At 38.9% G+C, this 16622-nt stretch overlaps 1 protein-coding gene across 1 annotated transcript in view; it reads right to left on the bottom strand.

The window, feature by feature from the left end:
• The window catches only part of MAN1A2 (mannosidase alpha class 1A member 2), a 134128-nt gene that overhangs the window by 43039 nt on the left and 74467 nt on the right, over window positions 1-16622 (bottom strand). Inside the window, exons 6-8 of the mRNA XM_084201354.1 lie at window positions 4159-4253; window positions 2627-2750; window positions 2120-2213 (exon numbers count right to left, since the gene is read on the bottom strand). Of these exons, the coding sequence (XP_084057480.1) occupies window positions 2120-2213; window positions 2627-2750; window positions 4159-4253 (313 nt within the window). The remainder of the gene's footprint in view (window positions 1-2119; window positions 2214-2626; window positions 2751-4158; window positions 4254-16622) is intronic.

Genomic DNA, 16622 nt, shown 5'->3' with positions numbered 1-16622 from the left:
AGGGCATCCTTTCTGGTCAGGGAGAAGAAACTGGCTGGAAAGAACAGGTTTTCTCTTCTGTGTAAACTGTTTCTTTGTCCAATATCTTTTGTTATTAATATTATTGGAGTTACTGTTAATTTTCTTATCTCACAGTTGTTTCCGGTAAATTGTTCTTATCTCAACCAGTGATGTGTTGTGCAGGAGGCAGGCAGAGGGCAAGTGAGCAGCAGATGTGGTTTTGGCAGAACTGCTAAAATGGAGACTACTATCCAAGCCATGATTATTGTTGCACTGTAAAAATCCTAGAAATATTACAACAATATCTGAATATGCACTTGGAAACTTATTTGCCAAAAAAAAAAAAAACCCAAACACCAATCACCAAATTCCAGGAAATAAATTTATGACTCATGATCAGCATAGAAATATTAAAGGCTCTAAGAATTTGTATTTCTTTTTATCCTCAGAACCTAAGTCTCAGTTTGTAATCCTAAACTTGAGTCCCAAATGTATTATCTTGCAAAATCCATTTAATAGTATGTTTGAACTCCACCAAACTTCTGCAAAGTTAAACTTTTCACTGTATGTTTATTTTTAGTGATGAGGAGTATTTTATTCCCAAGAGATACTAATTCTGTGCATTGTAATTACAAGAAAGCTGGAGAGGGACTCTTTACAAGGGCATGTAGTGACAGAACAAGGGGAGATGGATTCAAAGTGAAAGAGAGTAGGCTTAAATTAGATATTAGAAAGAAAGTCTTTACTGTGTGGGTGAGTATGCCCAATCCCTGGAAGTGTCCAAGGCCAGGTTATAGGCTTTGAGCAACCTGATCCAGCAGAAGGTGCCCCTGCCCACAGCAGGGGGGTTGGAACTAGATGATCTTTACTTGCCCCTTCCAACCCAAGCCATTCCGAGATTCCATGAACAGCCTCTAAAGAACCCTGGTGATACATCACATTAGACTACTTTTGATAAAACCAGCACAAGCAGATGGTTAGGAATTTAAAAAAAAAAATCAATACAAAAAATTGTTTCAAAGAAAAAATACAAAATTGTCTTTTGAATAAATAATGGGTGAGTATTTGTATTTGCATATTTTCTTACTTCTGAATATGCTGTTAAACTTAAATTTATCAGAAGAATTTGTCCCATCAATCCATTTGCCCATCTCAGATGGTGTCATGATTCACTCAAAGATGTAAGATGCTTTGGAGAGAATTTTGGCTTTAAAGATGGGATTAGACAAGCATTTCACAATGATTGCAATGACAGCTGCATTCATCTCCCTCACATACCAGATTCAAAGTCAGAAGCAGATTCTCAGTTTGCAAGCCAGAACATGTTCTGCTGGATATTTACAGCCAACCACTGAAACCCCCAAAACGTATCAATGATGTCAAACAGGACAGAAACAGATCATCTTGCCTGTTTTTCCTATATAGACCTGCACTTATAAAAGAAATAAAACCTTGAAGAAAAAAATTCTCTTTTATCACTGCCACTACCAAAGCACAAAACCACTCAACCTTTTTTGAAAGAACCACTACAAGAAAGGAATCATGTTTGTGTCTCTCTCTTGATGTTTTATCTCTCCTCTTAACTTGTCAGCAACAATGCCTGCTTTTTCTTTTCATTCCAAAGCTTTTTTTTTTAAACATCTATAAGGAGGTTCATCATGCCATTTCACATGCCACTAAGGAGATGAATTATGTTTGTAGATGTCAGTGCCTAACACAATTAAACCACCACAAACATGCATTAATGCACGTCACCATACAATAATCCACTTACCAGATGGTTTGCAGAACAAAAACAGGAACAGAATCAAAATGAGGAAATACTTTCAGCCTTATTCTTTATTACTGAAGATTTTATTGACTGATAAACCTAAGGATAGGCATCAGATTAAGCAGCAAGCTGTTTTCAGAAAGTACCCTAAAAAGTGAGCTCTGTGACTTCAGACAGAGACAGGCAAAGATTCATTTCAGGAGACCTCAAGTTCAAGCAATCCTTCTGTGTTTTATGTTATCAAGCAATGCTGTTTGTGCCCTACAGAATAAATTTTCTGATCTGCAACTCAACCACAAAGTAAGAAGTAGACTTCTAATTAGGAATTAATAAAATAAGAATACTTACGCTGACCCCACCGGCCTGTTCTTGGATTCAAATAATTTGGATAAAGTCCATTAGGACGATCCATTTTTTGAAGTAACTTCCGAATGTGCATGACCTAAATTAAATCAAGAATCAGGTTCACCGCTAACAACGTTTGTCTGTCCTCTGCACAAAGTTAAATCTAATATTTTTTATTGTTCTTTCATTTTTAGTAGCAAATTTTATTAATCTGAACCACAAGCTTTCCTGAGGGCTTTCTTCAGATTTGTACGTTTTTGGTTTTAAAGGGCTGCTCACATAAACATGCTTAAAAATCATGATTTTTAAATGAATTCTGAAATAAATAAGAAAACTTGTATTATCATATATTTCTACTTGAAAAATACATCTATTTGGTAACAGAAATACAAGCAATAAAATATTTACCTGCTACCAAAAATGGAAGTAAAATTCAATATTGAAAGTACTTCCCCTTTAATGAAATTTATGATAAGAAGTATGATAAAAATATTGATTTTTGAGACTCACCTTGTTGTAATATACAGGGTCCCCTGTCAAATAGCTGAGGTGGACAAATTCCATGTGCAGAGTACCAAACTCAGCAAGGATGCTGCTGCCAGCAGAAGCCCAGCCCCAGTTTCGACCAACACCACTGAATTCCAACAAATATGCATAAAGGAAGGAAGAAAACAACAGAAAATTCAGAATTATGGTGCATAGCACAACTATCACAGCCAATTAAGCAAGCAACAAGAATATTTTAACCCACACTTACGATTACAGGAGTTGTGATTTGATTGGTCAGTTGGTTCACTGGTTGGATCTTTTTGGAATAAAGATACCATAACCTCATCAACAAAAAGTCCTATGCTTAAATAATATAATACCATGAAGTCACACAAATATGATGACTTAACACTGGGCTCAATCACAGTTATTCTTTATTCACTGCATGTTCTTAAGAACAAGAATCAAGGTAAGACAAGTTTTGAAGGTAGCAGCATTTGCTGCCTTTTCCTGCTGGTCTGCTGTGTTCCCTGTGCTTGTGTGGGATGTGCTTCCCCATCTTGTGTCTACATAGGAACACAGGATTGTTTACTGTTGGCACAATATATGAGTTCCTCAGGCTCACCTAAGGAATCAGCAGAAAGTGTGACATATCCCCTACCTTTTGCACTTGAAGCGATCTTGCTAGTCCTAACTCCTAAATTACCTCTGGTTTAATCTAATCTGGGAGTTTCCACCACCTTTCAGGACTGGGTCTTTTAATTTCTGTAGTTAACCACATATTTCTGAAGATTACTTCTACTTCCTCTCATAAATTATTTCAGTTGTGAGCCAGTGTACACACAATCTAGATATACATCCTAACTCAGCTACTGTTTAAGGACATAGTGAAAATGTAAAGAATGCTTTGCATCAAAAACACTCCCAAAATCTGAGGGAAATCCTAGCACTGAGCAAGCAATACAACATAAATTAGGCAAGGCAGTTGTCTTCCATGAGGCAAAGCAGACCATCTAAGTTCAGTCTGATCTGAACAGTCATATAAGGAGCCTCCCCATCTGCACAGACCACAGTTGACTTCAGCATGTCAGACTTTATATGCAAGCTAAAATGTAAAATGCAATAGTAACTTCAGAGTCCCATCATCTTCTCAAATGCTGGGAATCTTCTAAAGGTAACACACACCTCAAACAGTACAGAAAACCCAGTAAGTTCAACCATGTCCTGCAAACAATTCTGATTTTTAACAGATTTTATAATGACTGAAGAAACAATTATTAAGCTCTAGAACAACACACAGAATAATAAACTAAGTGCAGTCCAATGGCAAATTGAATATTTATTGCAAAAAAAAAAAAAACCAGGATCAAAATGCATTGCAGATAATGAGTTAGAACGTGCTGAACTCTATCGAAATTATTCTAACATGCCAGGGATGACAATTTGTCTGCATTTTCTACAGTTCCACTACTAAGAAAAACTGATGTATGCCATTATTAATTTTAAGTTGGAGGGAGGGGGAGGAAGACATTTCACAAAAGAAAACTCATTACCTTTTCAGATTCACCATTGCCCATGGTATACCCGTAGGTGTGTTGAAGGCTGGAAGAAGTTTTCCTGCCAGTTGCACTGCTTTGATCTTGAAAACCTAAGATAGTAGGATCAATTGCAAATAGTTACAAAGTCTGATTTATCTCCCAGAACTGTAAAGACTGAAATTTCCTTGCCCCACCTACCTCTTTGTATTAAAAAAGCTTTACGTTGTAAAAAACATATTAACTTATAATTTTTTGCCACATGTTCACTTTATAACTTTCGGTTAGATTTGAACATGAAAAGCAAACTTGTCATTTTGATTTCTTTCCTTCCAATCTCTCCAGCAACAGTTCTTAGATTCCTATTACAGAAGAATATCAGGTCTCCTCCCACCTCCCTCCACCGCTATTAGGAAATTCAAGTGCTTTTTAAAACAGTCTTTAAATCATACCTTGTATTTTTCAGTTAAAAACCACGACGCAACTCTCCTACCCAAGTATTTTAGCTTTTGCAAACTTCCAGCCACTTTTTAATGAGTTTATTGCAGACAGAGTTCCTATTCTTTTATCAACATTAGCTATGCAAAACAAGATATGCAGGTTCCTCTAGTTTTTCCTTCATCGATAATGCATATGAAAAATAATTACAGGGCTAATCTTGCCCCTCTAGTCTGATCCCTCACAGAAATTACTGACAGGACAAAATCTCAGTAATTTCTAGAGTTATTTCTACTTACTTTTAGAACATAAATCTGTAACAGCCTTACTCAGAGCCCAACATTTATTAGACAGACAAGCAACTGGGAGAAAGTTCCTTCTAAGCCTACCTGCAAGCATGTTTTCCAAAGGCATATTTGGAATAATATAATTGGGCATAATATAATCTAGATATACATAATATAATAATTCATGCCCCATGGTATGAGCCTGCTTTTACCAGTTAGTTGCTAGCACACCTTTTAATTAATGCCCTTTCAGTATTCACTACATTTCTGGACAAGTATCTCCTTAACCTGAAGATAACATTATTTACCAGCTTTATGCACCATACAAACCAGTTAGGAAAAAAAATACCACATCCCAGAATAACTTATGCAACACAGATGTAGCACAGAAACAATCTCTTTGGTGACCAGTAATAGGACATGAAGAAATCTAATGAAGATGCATAAGGGCAATTTCAGATAGGGAAAATGTTCTTCACTAAGAGACTGGTCACAGCACCAAGCCTGTCAGAGCTCAAGGAAACTGTGGATGATGCTCTTAGTCACATGGTTCAGTTTTAGCTAGTCCAGAGAGAAGCAGGGGGTTGGATTCCTCAGTCATTAAAGGTCCTTCTAACTTGAGATATTCTACAATTCTATTGTCAAGTTCCTGACCAGTAATCTGTAATCAAAATGAATAAAATCTTTAAGAAGGACTGCAGTGGTTGATTTTTAAGGTTTATGGGAAGAAACTGAATAGATGCTCACTAGAGAAGCAAGCTGAAAAATAAGCAATGAAGAATATCCTTATTTTTCATATGAAGGAGAGAAAAAATAAATATCTTAATGTTTGAGGAAATGACTAGTAAGACACGAAATAAACCAGAAGAAAATATTAAAGATGACATCTAATTGTATTTGATGCAGTGGAGTATGGAGAGATAGAGGTGAATCTGAAAGCAATGAGCCAGGATAAAGAACTTTTAGAGAGGTTCTCCATATGAACTGTAAGATGGGATATGTCTGAAGTGAAAAAGGATATACCTGAGAATATGATTTGGTAGAACTGTGAAGCAACAGAGGCAATACATCCTGAATGATTTTTAGCAAAGAAACTGACAAGAGACAGTATTTGAGAAAATATAGAGAAATTTAGCAGTAAAATTCATATAGCACTTTGACCTTGAATAAAGGACCGATTCAGAATAAGAAGGCATAGTATAAGGAAGAGGTATACTATAGGTGAAATCTATGGTAACTAGGAAAAAAAGAAACCCTTAAGAGAACTAAAACCTCAGTCTTGGCCCAGTTGCATAAGAACTACCTCATTTGAATCTATAAATAAGCATCAAAAATTCATGTTGAACTTTTAGAATTTTAAGTAGCAGACGGGTCAAAACCAGACAGAACTATCTACTGGGAGTCATCTGGGGGGACTCCCTCTATAGTGCAGGCAAGCTTCAATACCTACTCAAGAACAGAATGATGACTTCCAGTGAAATAGTAAATAGTCTGGAAAGACATTTGTAATATGAATTTGTTTATCTTCAGCTTTCGTATCTTGCACCCTCTGAAAGTGCTATGCACTATCTTACTGTTCATTAATAAAAGATACTGAAACATTAGGGTAAGAATATTCAATGGAAGAACATCCTTGGAAACATCCTTGCTCAAGAATATTCTTAATGGCTAACTATTTATGTTGCTATCCAGCTTTTAATGAGTTTGAAAAGTATGGTATCTGAGGAAGGAGATTTTAGCTAGACTGTACGAAGTAAAGGTTGAGCTGATCTAAGTATGCATGAATCTTGACAAGACAGTTAAAGCAAAGCAATCACAGAGCCATTTCAGCATCAGAGTACCAGCAGGAACTGCTAATTCAAACAACCATGCTGTTAGCAGTACCTGCCCAAACTGGCTGTGATTAAAGGCACTTTCCTGTCACCTCCATTGGGCTGAGGACTCTTGAGCAACACTGATGTAGCATCAGAAGGGTACAACACTCCCTCTCTATATGCTTCTCATCTAAAACTGAAAGTACAGAAACAAAAAATTGGTTGAAAGCATGCCTTTACTTTCTATTACTGTCATCTCAGTCTGATCTCACCACTACTTCTGCATAAAAAAACCACTGAGTGCTTGGCACAGTGTTTACCTATGCAGGCTGGAGTAAGAACTGGGAGACAGCTGTACAGGATTTTATCAGAGCCAAGTGACCACAAGAGCATTTTTGGAGAGAGGGAGGGAAAAGAAATGTAGCAGGCAGTGGTGAGTGAGGTGCCGTTTATGGGAAACTGCAGATGTGTCCAGAGAGTTCCGCTGTGCTCATTAAAGTGCCTTCTTTAGCAAGTTTCAAACTTACCATAAGAACAACAGTAAAAGCCTCTGGCTCTAGCTTATAAATAATGTGCTGGTATCAGACAACACCGTTACTTATGTAATATTTTTACTTTAATTTTTTTTAAACTGAGTTTAAAAAAATAGATTCTATTTCAGCCCTGGCGGTTCCCTATTGACAGGCGATGCATTTCAAAAAATACATAGGCAAGAAGAACAGAAAATAACAAAAAATGAATGGGTGCTTTAAAAATAGAGCTCGTTAAGAAACAGCAGAAGAATTGGGGTTATTTAGTCTAGACATAAGATGTTCAAGAGAGGACAAGATAATGACTTTTCAGTATATAAAAGGCTAACACAAGTAAAAGGAAATAATGTTTTTCCATGGACACGGAGAACAAAAAATAACACCAAAATGGACCATGGAAAAGTAAGCTAGTTATTAGGAAAAACTTGGTGATAAGAATAACTACTAATGCAGCATGACTGTGATTGCTGCAAAGTCATCACTAAAGCTTTTAAAAATGCTCTGTACAACACATACAAAGACTAAGATAATTTAACTTTGCCAAGGAACAGAAGAATAACCGATAATTACTCAGGTGTCTTACCACTCTTCCAGCCATGTTGCTGCATTTTGTTTGCATGGCAAGATTTTAGTAGTAGGGGGACACAAGGGTAGCTTCTGTGAGAAGCTGCCAGAAGCTTCCCCATGTCTGGCTGAGCCAATGCCACCTGGCTCTAAAACAGACCAACCATGGGTCAAGGCTGAGCCCATCAGTGATGGTGGTAGAGCCTCTGGGCTAACATAATTAAGAATGGGGTAAAAAAAACCAACCACAGAACAGCAACTGCAGCCAGGGGAGTGAGAATGTGTCATGGAATCCTGCAGACACCAAGGTCAGTGCAGGAGGGAAAGGAGGTACTCCATGCATCAGAGAAGAGATTCCCCTGCAGACCATGGAGGTCCATGGAGGAGCCCCAAATCAGAGCAGGTGGATCCCCAAAGGAGGCTGTGACCCTGGAGGAGCCTACAATGGAGCAGGGTCCTGGCAGACCTGTGGCCCTGTGGAGAGAGGAGCCCACACTAGAGCAGGTTTGCTGGTGAGACTGACAACCCCGTGGGGGATACTCAATGGAGCAGTTTGTGAAAAACTGTGGCTTGTAGGAAGAACTCATGTTGGAGAAGTTCATGGAGAGCTGTCTCCTGTGGGAGGGAGCCCATGCTGGAGGAGGGGAGAGTGTGAGGAGTCCTCCCCCTGAAGAGGAAGGAAGGGCAGAGATAACACCTGATACAACCCCATTCCCTGACCCGCTGTGCTGCTGTGGGGGAGGAGGTAGAATAAATCATTAGTGAAATTGAGCCTGTGAAGAAGAGAGGGTGGAAATGTGTTTCAAGATTTAATTTTTATTTCTCATGATCAATTAACTACCCCTATTTGAGTCTGTTTTGTCTATAGCAGTACTTGGCAAGTGATCTCTCCCTGTCCTTACCCTGACCCAGGAGTCTTTCACTGCATTATTTTTGACTGTCCCCTGTCCAGCTGAGGAGGGGAGTAGCAGAGCAGTTTTGGTGGGCACCTCACATCCACCCACCACAGTTCCCAAGTATGAGATGGCTTCTGCACATTCCGTACACGTAAGATTAAAAAGTTTTGCCCCTCAGGTATGGTATCTACTCTGTAGACACACACAGCACCTTTCATGGATAATGGAGACCATCCATCCCCAAGTTTCTTTGTTAGCACAAAGATACAAATATAGAACAGATCAGAATCTTCTTTAAGACAGCAGCAGCAAGACACCCTGCTTTGAAGATGCAAAAATACTGTTCTAGGTAAATGGGTATTAATCCCAGGGCAGCTGTTTTGTCCACTCCCAAAACATGGACATTCTTCAGAAAAGTTTTAGAAGCCACTGTAGCCTTAGAAAAGTGTCTCCATTTTACATGTCAAAATCTAACACATTAAAGCCATCCATTTACATGGCCTTTACTAGTTTAACATCTCTTTCTTCAAATACTGTAAACCAATGGAAGAATTTCCCCCCCTTTAAAAAACAAATCAAGCTGTATGCAGCTAGAAGGAAAGAGAGGGAAAATTGGCAGAAAAAGCAAAATCTAAACCCCAAATCGGATAAGTGGATCCCTCATTAAGATGAAAACAGCAATCAGTATTTACAAACTAGTATGTACAGCAGACCAGCTGTGAGGGCCTGAATAATTTTCATCCATTAAATTGATGCTTAACATATCAAACCTGCCACCCACCCCACAATATGAAAGCTTGCTCCTGAGCTGATTAATCCAAGCAAGGCCATTAAAACATGCAGCAGAAAAGGGCCTTAAAGATTTCAATGATTCTTCAAAAGCCTTATTGATGTATCTAGCGACTGCCTAGATGCATGGCTGCAGCTCTCAGAAGACTGTATTATGCTAATACTGCTGTTAGGTGCTCCCTTCCAGCACTATGAATGGTAAACAGCACCAAATGGCCTCTGCTCCTAACTTTGAGAGCAATGATAGATGTTTTCTACAAATAAGGAATCTCTTTCATTTATGTGCATAGAGCAGCCTTTGAATCGTTCTTATTAAAAAGTAATAAATGCCAGACTCCTCTCTAATCTGATGGTTATTAACTAGTGAGAATCTATGGCCTTACAATGTGGCTGGATCTGTAGGCTTGATAGTCCTGGATCGCTGAAAAAAACATCAGACAAAGCAGACATACTGCACAAGTTCACAGAAATGTAATCCTTGGTTCCCCATCAGTACTACTATATTGGTATCAGATCTTGAACACATTTCCTTGGAACACTAAGGATGAAGATGATGGGGGAGACCTATCAAGCCACTAAATGTAGATTGAAAAATCAGAGCCCTTGACACCTATTGGAATATTATTCCAATATTACCGGATAGCACGTGTCTGGGCTCGTCCGGCCCTCGCTGCTCGGCCAAAGGCAGCTGCTGTGGTTTTCCGCCACAGAGATCCCTCTGGCTAGTTAGGGGTTGCAGCTAGACACTGAGAAGTCCAGGCTGGTAGAAACTCAGGTTTACCTCGGTGATAGTCCTTAGGCTAGGTGAAGAACGAAAGGAGTGGATTCTACCGCAGGGTTTAATCCAGAGCTTTATTCCAGGATCATAGATGTCTGAATATGGTAACAGCTACAGTAGAATCAAGACCGCATGGTGCCCAGGTCCTTTTAAGCTCAGGAAGAGGGGGAGGGGAGAGGATAGGTGAGCTACCAACCAGGTGGGAGAGGGCGAGTCTCAGGGGACAATGACACTTGGACAGGCCAATGACCCCAGGGCTGAGGGGCATCTTTGAACTTCTACCAATCACACGACGCCCTTACTGGACTGTTAAGTTTGATGGACATCACTTAGGAAGAGAAAGGGGGAGGGGAACAGGAAAGCTATACCTGGGAAAGGACTGGGAGTTTGAAACAGGAGATTGCAACACACTGCAACAGACACCAACACCAGACTCAGACCCTTGAGGAAACGACATTGTATTCCTTGGCCCAATCAAGAATAGCTATCTTTCTACCTTCAGAGTTCAATCTGCAGCAGTCAGCTCCTCACTGCCTTTTGGTGGCTAAACACTCATTTAAAGGTCAGCATCTTAGAGAGTACTCTCTGCATGAGTAGAGTTAAAGGTTCATGGTGAAAATCAAGCAGCATTATCACCAAAAAAAAAAAAAAAAAAAAAAAAGGAAGAAAACCAGAAGTAGCTTAATAAGCATTGTGGGTTTGATGACTGTTTATACATAAGTCTTACTGCATAGGAAAAAGATGTCTACATGCCAGATAAATAGCTCCAAGTTCCTAGATGAATAGCTCAACTTCCAACATACTTGCCTCCATAAATTTTGAGGTGTTCCAGGTTTGGGGGCTCCCACTGTTCCTAGGGCATTCTCCCCTGCTAGTAGGGACCATCTCGCTACCAAGAAATGGAGAAACAGCTCCCTCTTTACACATCTGCGTCTAGCAATTTTCACTTTGTAATTACAAAGTCATCTTGTGAGAGGAGGGAGATGCAGTAAGATTCTGGTAACATTTCAGCTATCATAGTATGAAATGAGAGTGGGAGAACACTTGAGGTATATTTCATAGATGTTTGTTAGTGATGATTGAAGAGGTATGCCACATCTAGAATTGGTCTCGGAGAATGTAAATCACGTTCATGTGAAATTTAGCAAGGCAGTTACAAACTATACTACCTACAGAGGTGAAATGATGTAGAAATACATAAATTCAACAGCACCTCATCAGCACTGTAGGTTTCTTGAGTTGTAGCAGATGTTCAAGGAGGGAAAATTTGCAGATACTGTAAAGACAATGCCATAGCTGAGGTACTATTGCAGTCCTTGGTGAGCTGCAATGATCACCAAAGTACTTGATGAACAACACTTAGTATTTCCAAAAGACTGAAACTCTTTAAACAAGAAAGTACTTATTCTGCAAAGGGAATGCTCTATGAATTTATATTATTTTGTGACAGAAAAAAAATCAATATGAAAATGAAAAATCTAAACCCATCCCAGCAGTCTAAGATCAGTGTTAAAAAACTAAGAATCAACTTGAATCTGGACTACAGTGACAACTTAAAATGGCTATGATGACAATTTGCTCTACTTTCTTTACTTCCTCCTTTCAGATATTTGCACACAATGATGGGGTCTCTCCCGAGCCTTTTTTTCTCCAGGCTGAACAGTCCCAGCTCTTTCAGCACTTCCTCAAATGAGAGGCAATCCAGTCCCTTAACTATCTTTGTCAGTCCTTTGCTGGACTCTCTCCAGTATGTTCATGTCTCTTGTACTGTGGAGCCTAGAACTGGATACAGCAATGGCTAAGAATTACCTCCCTTGACCTGCTGGCATATTTCCTAATGCATGCCAGGATACCATTCATTTTCTTTAATGCAAGGACATGTTGCTGCTCATGGTGAACCTGCTGTCAACCACTTTTCTGCAGAGCTGGGTGGTCCTCACAGATAATGGTGCATTATCTGTTTGTTCCTCCCCAGGTGTGGGACTTTGCCCTTGCCCTCACTGAACTGAATGATGTTCCTGTCAAGCCTATTTCTCCATCTTATGCAGGTTCCTCTGCATATCAGTTGCTCTTCCTAGTTTGGTGTCATCAGCAAATTTGCTGAGAGTGCCACCTGTGTCATCAACCAGATCATTCCTAAAAACATTGAACAGGACTGGACTTGGGGTATGCCTCCAGTTACTGTCCTCAAACTATATTTTGCACAGCTGATTATCACCCTCTGAACTTCTCTGCTCAGACAGTTTTCAATCCACCTATCTGCTCATCCAGCCCATACTTCACCACCTTCTTTATGAAGATCTTATGAAATGAAGTCAATTCATCATAGGTCATCAGGATCGGTTGAACATGAGTTCCCCAATCACCTTGTTCTTCTGGGGAATAGTTTTCTAAATTAGTTGCTCCATCATCTTTCCAGGGATAGAGGTAAGACTGACCAGACTGTAGTTCCCTGGACCCTCCTGCTTGCCCTTTTTGAAGGTAGGAGTGATCTAGGGGTGATGCCATCACACTCATCTTGAGCATTAGCTCTGGTGCCCAACAATACCCACTTAAACCTTTGGCAGCAAAGCTACTACACCTCTGCAAGGCACCCAGCTGTTACAGGCAGGCAGTTTACACAGGCAAAGGGAAAGAAACTCTGCCTAATTCTAAGTCTCCAAAATTTTAAAACACTGCCAAATTCACCCTCATGGAAGTCCAAGACTGGTTACATCTGCTGCTGCAAAGTACTCCTGTGCTAGAATTCTGGTCTCTCAAGAGCAACAGGATAAAGCAGATAGTACTTAAGCCATAAATATTACATCACTTGATGATTTGCTCATGTCACAAGGCAATAAATGCTTTGTGGAATGTTCCTTCTTTGTGGAAAAAAGGAACTCCCTTAGTTTTCAAAATATGTTGACTAGGTTGACATTTTCTTTAACCAGTAAAATCACAAAAAGACTTCTACAAACACTTTTCTTTAAGGAAGTCACACCAGATTCCTCCCTGAAAGATACACTTTTGCTGACAATTTTAAAGAATAGTAGGAAAGGCAAGGAAGGCTGTCCAGTTTCAGATGATACATGAAATTAGGTGATGAAACACCTAACCTAAACTTCACGGCTACACAAGCTTGGCTCTCCTTAGTTTCTCTGCTTAAGGATCCAAAGATTCAGCTTGTAAAAAATTTCTATTGCAGGGTATCACAACTGTTAGGACTTCCAAGGTAAAAGCTGCAACTGTGCTCTACACTCTACTTCTGAACCCAGAAGCTCAGTAAAGCCCGCAGGACTGGACAGGTCCATTCATTCATACATCCAAAGCTGCTTCTTTCCTAGAGGCTCTACACTGGTTTGAGATGAAGATACAGGTAATGATTTTTTGGAATAATGAATACAGGAACAAAGACTATCAAAACAGATGGGAAGAAACCATCTGATCATAACAATCTAGGAGAACTATCCTAGTGGTGGTTCCTAAGTCAAGAGTTGTACTGAAAAGCATTAAAATGCCTACCATATTGTTCAGATACAGTCTACAAATGAGCTGAAAAATAAACACAAAAAATACTTCAACTCCATCAGTTAATTGCAGATAAGACAGATATTGTCTGGTTGACTACAACTTCCCCTACTTACATTTTACAAATAAGCAATTATATACTCAAATGCAGCTTAGATAAAAGATAAATACTCTGGTGTTTCTCTACCATCAGCAGGCAAAGATTTGCAAACAGAATTCTTAAGTGATACTATCTTTATCATCTTCAAAAGTTTTCCAAAGCTGGTTTCCTGGACAAGAGACATGAGGAATCCAGTTACTGTTGACTGAGGCATCTCAGGATGTAATGAAATATTCATTGGTTTCACACTACTGATATTTTTGAAAAATCCATATGAGAAAGTCTGTGCATATATTAACTTATTAGAAATATTCAACATTTTTGCTTTAGAAGATCTGAACATAAAAATTTGGCATGTACTGGACAACCAGCTAATCATATTTGAACTACCTGGCACTGGCTAATAATACTTCAATTAAACTGCATAATTTCCATTTACTTCAATAGCTGTATTAGCTTCCTTGGCACAGATTTCATGCATTTCTGAGTAGAAATGTTACATGTTCTCAATTTTTAAAGGGCCTTCAAATCCAAGGCACTTTACACCAGTCAGTCAACATCACAGATGACTTAAATTCAGAATAAATGTGATGAAAATCTGGCATATAAATGCCTCCTCGATCTGATAATTCCAGAAGATGTAGCACATTGCTTCACATCCTGTCTAACTGAGCCAAAAACCATGGCAGTCTTAATTTTCTCTTCTGCTATTATTATTAGAGTAGTGGGCAATTTTGGGGCTTCATCTTTCCTGCTCTTCATATCTCTGGCTTCTTCACTCTAAGTTTACCTCCACAAGCAGTATGAACCTGCCAGTTTAGTTACCTTTGTTAAAAAATGGTCCCCGAACCATTCAACAATCTTGAATTTGCACACCAACCACAATCACTCATGCCTAAGCATAATCTCCTCTTTCTGTGGGAGCTACTACAGTAGCAGAGGGACATGTGACAGCATGGACAATGCCTGGCTTCTGGCTTAAATGTTCCCCCACTAGAAGCTGGCACAGAGAAAGACTGATTCAAACAGTGGAGAAAGGGAACAGAGAAAGGGGAAAAATGAGTCGGAATAGCCATCAGGAAATTGAAGAAAAGAGCCATCAAGAGACAGAAGATCAGCATGGAGCTTTGCCAGTGGGGAAGCAGAAGTGGTAAAGGACAAGGCTTCTAGTCCCCTACCTCCTACAAGGTGAAGTGTCAGGGAGAAGTTGGTAAAAGAAGGAAGCATAAATAGGCAGTGAAGGGGAGAAACAAAGGATGAAAGGCAAGGAACAAATGGAGATCTTAAGGAGACAAGACATAAAACAGATGGATTGCCAAGAGTACAGCTGTAAGGAACAGGATTATAAGAAACATCCTGGGGAATGTGACAGGGGAAAAACACTTTCTCACCTCCAAAACATATTCCTAGGAACTAGATTGACTCTAATAGATCAGTCTTTCAACATGCCTTTGTAGCCAAACACATCCAGGCAAAGCAAATGGTATCAATGAATCTTGGGGTGTTGTTTTTTGGTTTTTTTCTATTACTCAATGATTTTTGGTATTTTGGCACTACTAGCTGTTCTCAGTTGAGTTACACAGCATTGTGTGCCTGAAGTTCACAAGCCAACTGATCATCCAGTCACTCTATTGTTTTTAAGAAGAAAAACCTGTGTTAGAAACCTTAAGAAATGGTTCTGAAGTCAAATAATGAAGATGTTTGTACTAAGCTAACAAGTTTTATTGGAACCATTTTTGTGCAATAGAAGTTATCTACTTCCTCTGGTTATTAATCTCTCTTGACATTGGTTTTCTTTTTGATAACACCTTTTACTAGCACCTTCTCTATTCATAACAAGTATCTCCTTTATTTCTCATATATTTTTCTATGCCGTGAAATATATTTCCCCATATATTTCTCTTTTTTTGTCTTTCAGCTTTATGCTTAGATTGTCTAAATTTCTACTTTCTTTCTCTGCCTCCCATTTCTCTTCAATGTGCTGCCAAGCTTTCCCTTTTAAATTTATCTTGATTTACCCTTTAATCTTTGTCAGAAATGACTCAGTCCCTTTTAGACTGTATTTGCCTTTGCAAAGAAAAGTTAAACAGAGATTAAATTACGTATTGTTTTACACTATGTGCAGTCATTATACACACAGCCTCCCTTCTCCCACTGGTATATTGTGACAGATTACAATGCAAAAATCACAGTCTAGGAGGAAAGAAAAGGTAAAAAATCACACAGCTTTTACATCTTCAAAAACATATCCCTGACACAATGACAGATGCAAAGCACATTACACTGCACCTGATTAAAGGAAATACTACTTGGTGGTTGTTTTTTGTTTGCTTTTTTCTTTTCTATGAACTGACTTGTTTTCCCTAATCAACAGATATGTAGCTTATCTACAGTTTATATATACATATATGGACTAAGTTCTGACAGAAAATTAGTTGGCAAGCAAAATCTATGAGCAATGAATTAGTAAGCACAGAATCTTCATAGTAGCATAAATTCTGCAAGGGACTTGAAAAACCAGACATTTGTTTTGACAAAATAGTGAGATAAATATCCAGACTCCTGCAGCATAATTTATAGTTCTCAAGACCAGAACTATAAGATAAAAATGCTGCTCTTTTATGCTACATAAATGAAAATAAAAAAGGTTCAAGAGCAACAATCTGATCATATGTATAAAATAAGGAGCAAGTGTCAAGATACCTTTATACAGATACATCAATAAGGAGTACTGAAGTGGAAGATTCCCTTCAGAGAGATATCTGGACTATGTCCTGTA

Source organism: Fringilla coelebs (assembly GCF_963513975.1).
Source record: "Fringilla coelebs genome assembly, chromosome: 2".
Lineage (NCBI taxonomy): Eukaryota > Metazoa > Chordata > Aves > Passeriformes > Fringillidae > Fringilla > Fringilla coelebs.
This window is presented reverse-complemented; position numbering and strand designations above follow the sequence as displayed.